At 44.6% G+C, this 6,690-nt stretch overlaps 1 protein-coding gene across 1 annotated transcript in view; it reads left to right on the top strand.

Moving 5' to 3' along the window:
- LOC129107408 (forkhead box protein N3-like) overlaps positions 1 to 6,690 on the top strand; it is a 58,759-nt gene that overhangs the window by 47,400 nt on the left and 4,669 nt on the right. Inside the window, 2 exon segments of the mRNA XM_054618890.1 lie at positions 1 to 52; positions 6,540 to 6,648. The exon segment at positions 1 to 52 is cut by the window's left edge and continues 7 nt beyond it. Of these exon segments, the coding sequence (XP_054474865.1) occupies positions 1 to 52; positions 6,540 to 6,648 (161 nt within the window).

Raw genomic sequence — 6,690 nt, 5'->3', positions numbered from 1 at the left:
TTGTGGTCGGGGAGTCCCCTCTTCAGAAAGAACGGAGGAGTTCTCCTACAAGGTACCGCTTCACCTCCGCAAGTCTTCTACTGTATGTGTGTGATCTCCCGCCTCTTTCTTTCTGTCTCTTTCTCTCTCTGTCTCACCCTCTCCCTCTCTCCTCCCCCCTCTACGGATGTGCCAACTCCAATCATCTCAATTCCAAATCCCTCTTTTTTAGAAGCGCACCTTGAGAATACCGAGTGCTGAGTTCTGACACTTGGCTCGGCGCCAGAGGAGGAAAGCTTTTTTTTTACGGAGGCGTATTTGAAAGTTAAAAAAAAAAAGTGATAGAGACACAGCAAGTGAGGGAGGGAAAGAAAGGACGGGGAGAGAATATCTCTGCTCCAAATCAGAGGCTTGGGAGCAATCCCCTCGCCTCCTCACTCAACACACTCTTCTCCTCCTGTTCGCCTCCTTTTCTCTGCGTTTCCCATTATTCTCCTCCTCTTCCTCTTACCCCCGACTTCCTCCCTGGTGGCTGGACAGCAGTTTAAATGGACATTCAATCCCAATCAGGGAGCACTCCGGGAGCTCGCTGGGCCGCCGAGTCCTAAATGGAGGGGGAAATGGATACATTAGGCGTCTGCGGCGCGCCCTCCATCGCCGCCGATAATGGAGTAGTAATGGTCAAGGACCTGAGGTTGGAGAGAGTGTCTGAGAACCTGGACTCCCTCTAGACGCACACAGTTTGAGAGTGGTGCGTCTCAGCGGCTGGACAGATAGACGGAGACGGTCGGGAACGGAGACTTGGGAGTGCACATGTGATGGGGGAGACAGGAGAAGGAAACTTTTTTAAATGTGTAATGTGTGTTTGATAGGAGAGGGTGAAGAATGGGCGGGCATGATGGGGAGATGGATGGTTGTGACAGACAGCCAGAGGCTAAGACAAGGAAGAAGGGGATCGGGTGGGGGTTTTGCGGGGGGGCTGCCAAAAAGAGTGAGTTTTGTGGCTGTTAGTGCCCTCCGTTATTACTTCCATCTCCCATTCCCAGAGCTTTCAGAGCTGCTCCTCTCAGAGCTGAAATCTGCCGCTCCCTGTGGCCCGGCTCAGGATGAACACGAGGACAAGGCCTGGCAGCTGTGTCCTTAATCCAACCAGCACCCAACCAGGTCATCATTCAGGAGCTCTGAATTATACAGTGGTCTAAGTGTTCCTATTTTATTGAAGGACTTTGGTCACCTGCTATCGTTTTAGAAGCAACCCTATTTGTAGCGTTCATTTAGAAGTCAGCTGCAAAGGGAAGGTGTTTCCAGGTCATCAGAAACACTGACTGCTGTTAAATGTTTAGTTGCAGCACATCAGCACATCACATCCACTTGGGAGGTTCAGGTTTACAGTAAATTGGGTTTACGTCTGAGTTGCATTTTTAAACCTTCGACTCTGTCAGAACAGTTAACTGTATAAAGATGGAAGTCAAGCTTACACTTTTTTTTCTTTTTAAATTTAAGGCTTTTTTTACACATTGAAAATGTGTAACGTGTTGTGTCTTCAACAAAATGTATCTAAAATTTCAAAATTGTGCAAGATTAAAGTGTTTTATAATATATAACTTTATTATTATGATATTATTACTGATGCTAAAGCTTTTTAATATTGTAGCTGGTTTTAGGTGCAGCTCTTTTATTCTGTTGAGATGTTTGTTAATACATATATAAAAAAATTTTTTTAGATTAGGCAAAGCTCCGTTCAAAGCAATATAAGTTAAAGGTCAAAAGATTAGATTTTCTTTTTAATCCATTTAGAAGAAAATACAAGAAAAATCATAAAAATGTTTCCAAAGTTCAGCCAAACTGCATCAACATAAAAAAACGGGAGGTAACCAGCAAGTGAAGGAGGAAAGGTGTCCTGCTGGTTAGCATCCATGTGTTTAAAAGGGTTATTAAGATGCCATAATTAAGTGTTGTTTACACTCTCCCCCCCCCCCCAAGTCATAGCACACGTCAGCCAGCCTCTCAGACGCTCAGCTGGAGTGTCAGATAGACGAGCCAGTTAGCCATCCAGTTAATCCGCAAGCCCACCAGCCCTCCAGTCCAGTCAGACAGTCAGACAGTCAGACAGTCAGACAGTCAGACAACATTAGTATTCATCCGGCCTTGTTCTTAGTTTAACACTCAATGCAACCAAGCAGGCAGATAAACAGGTGGGGGGGGGCTGTTTTACCGAGTGAGAGGCCACTTTCAAACGGTTGGGTTCTCGAGGTCTGCCGGGAGTGACCTTTGAACCTTTGGACGTGTGTGTGTGTGTGTGTGTGTGTGTGTGTGTGTGTGTGTGTGTGTGTGTGTGTGTGTGTGTGTGTGTGTGTGTGTGTGTGTGTGTGTGTGTGTGTGTGTGTGTGTGTGTGTGTGTGTGTGTGTGTTGGTCAGCTCCGCTCCTCTGCCGGCCGAGCGGAGACTGCAGCCTGCAGGGCCATGTGGAACTCATTTAACAGGAGAGCAGAGGAGGCACATGAGAGACGGAGAGGGGAGGGAGGCTGCCCTGGAAAACAGGCAGGCAGGGAGCTGTAGGAAGCAGACAGAAAGGCAGAGCAGCTGACCAGACATGGGAAAAAAGACAGACTATTTTCTCTCCAGGAAAAAGGCAGAGATGCAGACAGAGACCTCGTCTCTTCTGTATTCTGTTTTTTGCTACCAAGCCGAGTGGCGGTTTATTATTATTGCTTTGAGCTTGTAAAAATGTATAGCTCAATCTCAGCGAGCGCTGCCTGCTCTTTCCCCACTTTAGTTTGTCACCTCCACCTCTTTAGCATATGTCCCAGGGTTCTTACCTGCAGGGACGGCGTGCATGCTCAGTCGGAGATATGAGTCACCACTATACTTGGAAGCAACAGCCCGATCAACAGAATGGGGGAGGGAATCAACAAGAGAGGACGGAATTAAAGAGACAAAGAGAAGGGTTTGCTGAGAAATTCAAACAGCGAAGCGTTGAGGTAGAGATACAGAACAGAAGAAAGGAGAGCTGTCTGTGCTTGTGCTTGGAGGGCGGTGTGTGTGTGTGTGTGTGTGTGTGTGTGTGTGTGTGTGTGTGTGTGTGTGTGTGTGTGTATCGAGGGTAAACAGTGGCGGTCAGGAGTGTGTCGCTGAGCTATGAGAGGCCATGTCAAACAGAGCTTGGTATTTCCTTTCCCACTTTTTTTTCTCTCTCTCTCTCTCTCTTTCCCTCTCTGCCTCTCTCTATCACTTTCTCTGCTGATGCATGATCTACCACTCTGTGGCATGTGGAAGGGGAGCCTGCTATGGCAACCCAAAGCCTGACTGGAGCGAGGTGGGGAGGGAGGGAGGGGCGGGGGCAAATCAACCCGGGGAGACCTAATGCACTGCCCACACACACACACACACACACACACACACACACACACACACACACACACACACACACAGCCGTGCAGCGAGTGATCAAGATTACAAAAGAGACTCTGTGCAGGGACCTACTTATAAGGTTATGGAGAGCAGAGCTGGAGATATCAGGGGCAGAGTCACACTAACTGGAGTCAATAAGATTACTGTGGACACAGCTGGCCAGGGAAAGGCTACAGAAGCACACCACCAATGACACACCACAAACACAGCTATCATAATTCATCCGTGTGTTACAACATGAAACTAACATACGTTGTGGGAGGGTTTGTCTGGGGGGGCCTCACCATGACAACTTGTATGTTGTGGTGAATTAGATTCCTCCTCGTAACAGACATCATAAATACGAAGAGATTAAAAAACAAAAAGCTAAAGCTACAGTGTGTTGATGGTATGGTGAAACCTTTTTGGAGTTTGCACCTTAACCAATGTTTCTGAGGCAGACAGCGCTAACAGCAGGTCATCATGTCCAAACTGACCCCAGAGATGAAAAATGGCAGCTGTGTTAGTGAACTGGGCTGTCTGTGCTGAGTAACCAGCCCTGAGTAATGAGAGCGTTTGGCATTAGATTCACACGTTCACTCTTTCTTCTCATCTGCTACACCAGACAGTACAGATACAGTTGTAGAGTTGTTGCAGAGTTGGAAGCAGACACATTGATCTCCCTTCAGTCGGTTCAGGGTTTGTGGGAATGGTCAGGTAATGGGAAACCATAGGCAAGAAGACTTTGACCGTGATGGAAAATCTGAATCTGCATAAAAGACTAGTTGTTATTTGGTGGTGCCTAATGTTTACGTGTCTTCAGAAAGTCCTCTGAACACTGGAACCTTAAATGAATCCCTTGTCAAGTAGGTTCATTTTAAATCTTAAATTCTTAAAGTTCTTTTTCATTCCAGTAGTCAATAATAATAATAATAATAATAAAAAGCCGGATCGGTTATCGGTGACAACGGGGTCAATCTATTCATGTTTCTATATTATAAACATTATATACTGGAATTATAATGACTGTTTAAGTTTTAACCAATTTGTTGCTGCATTAAAAAAGTTCAAACTTGTAATGTAATTCCTGTTTATTTTAAAGATGTTTTACCAAGTAACTGATGTGTGTTATTATTTCATTAATACACATCAATCCAGTAAATTTAAACCTATGTATTTATGCGTTAAATTCTGTTTTACAAAGTTTGGAAAAGTAATGTTTAAGTCAAGCCTGATGTTACCTTACACATAAAGAATGATCCCAGTCTATGTTTATTAGATGAACACACTGGATTAATACTCTCTATCGACCGCTATCCACCACCCATATGAGTCAACACATAATCCTAACTCATTATGGCAAACTAAAGACTTTTTTTATTATGAAATTCTGAAAAAAGGGAAAGGGAACTGTTTGAGATTTTGGAACATACGCTTATTCTCTCACTTACTGAGAATTAGATGAGAAGATTGACACCACTCGTGTCATATCTGCACAGTGAATATGAGGCCTGTTAGCTTAGCTTAGAATAAGGATTGTCAACAGGACAAGAAAGCGAATAAGTGTCCCTAAAATCTTGAACTATCTGAGATGCAGCTACATAAAAAAATCAAAAAGTGAAATGTCAGTACATTAGGCATGAGACGCATCGACGGTGACTACAGCTTTAAGTCTACCAGCTGTCAGATTGGATTAGGAGTTCCGGTAAACTGTGATCTTCGGGTCTCCCCACAGATTCTCAAATGGCTTCAAGTGGAGGCTTTGGGTGGGCCACTGGAAGACATTCAGGGATTTGTTCCAAAGCCAGTCCATTATCCTGGATGTGTGCTTCAGGGTGTTGTGTTGATAGAAAGGGAGACTTTGCTCCGTTCTGTGGCGTTGTCTTCGAGGACCTGTCTATCAATGGCTCTGTCTGTATGAAGGAGCCAACATGGTGCTGCAGTGTAGTGACACCAGCTGATAACCCGGCTGAAATGTCTGGCCTATAGACCAGAGATATCATTTTTTTGTCTCATTAGGTCAGAGAAAGCAGTATTTGTAAAACTCCAGGTGGGTTGCCATATGCCTGTTTATTCAGTGGAGTCAAATGGCTCTGAGATGGAGAGCCGTAGGGTTGTCCCTCTGGTAGATTCTCCAGCCTCGTGGAATATTCAATTGGTTAGAATGGACATTGTGCCAGTTTCTCCTCCTGGTCACTGGTTACTACAGATGGACTGTAGTTCCTTGGCAGTTCCAAACCTTTGGTACTTCATGATGGAGCCCGCTGTGCTCCTGAGACTGAAACTGAGCAAACGTCACAACTTCTGCATGGATCTTGGAGGTCTACTGAGCGTCCTTTTCATCTTTTACTCTGACATTCACAGTGAAATGTAGTGTGTAGTTCTGATCTCTTTTTCAGCTTCAAGTCATAGTGTCACTTGTAGAGGTAAAAAGAATGGATGTATCTAAGTGCTAAAACAATTTTTTGACAGAAAATGAATCGCCAGAAACTTTTTTCATAATTGATTAACAGTTTAAGTCATTTTTAATGCCCAAAATGCCTCTGTTTATTAATGTTATTAAACAGGCTTTTGGGTTTTGAGGCCTTGAAAATAAAACCACAATTTGGGTTTTTGGAAACAGACAATTAAGTGAGAAAGATAATCTACAGATTATGAGTCAAAAGACATATCTGGAATCATACTTAAATACTTCAATTCTAATAATACATGTCTTTTTATATGGATTGCTTTAAAAGAAATACATTTAATTAGTCCTAATTAGTTTTAAACGTGACAAATGCGTCATTACTAGCACACTTTAAAACGCCTGGTTTCCCCCTTTTACCTACAGCCACCTGCTGTTCAGCCCTCAGCATCAGACAGGCTGGATTTAGCCGAGCCCAGCGGTCGTTGGTAATTGAATGATTCGCAGCGGCCTTAACTCATTTATGACGCTTTCCCGCTCAATTTAACCTTGCCTTTCTCATCAATATTGCCCCGTTGGACTCCTCAGAAGGCCAGTGGATGCTCATCGAGCTGCTCCCGGGTCTTATCGAGGTCTGATGGGGTTCTGGAGAAGCTTCCTCTGTATTTCCTTCCCTACTTAGACACTGACTGTTGTATGTGTCTAATGTGGCATAGGTCTGTGTGTATAAGGTCTTACGTCCGCTGCTCTCTCTCTCTTTTAGTTCCTCGTGGTGTGATCCAAAATGGCGCTCGTGTCAGGAGCCAGGCTCTCTTCCCTGTGATAAGACCCTTACCTGTAAGCCCTGTGGGGAGCAGAACCTCGGCCATACGGTGGGTAAACTTTGCTCCTGCTGCCCTCCAACATGTGATTAA

The sequence above is a fragment of the Anoplopoma fimbria genome, chromosome 18 (assembly GCF_027596085.1).
Source record: "Anoplopoma fimbria isolate UVic2021 breed Golden Eagle Sablefish chromosome 18, Afim_UVic_2022, whole genome shotgun sequence".
NCBI lineage: Eukaryota > Metazoa > Chordata > Actinopteri > Perciformes > Anoplopomatidae > Anoplopoma > Anoplopoma fimbria.
This window is presented reverse-complemented; position numbering and strand designations above follow the sequence as displayed.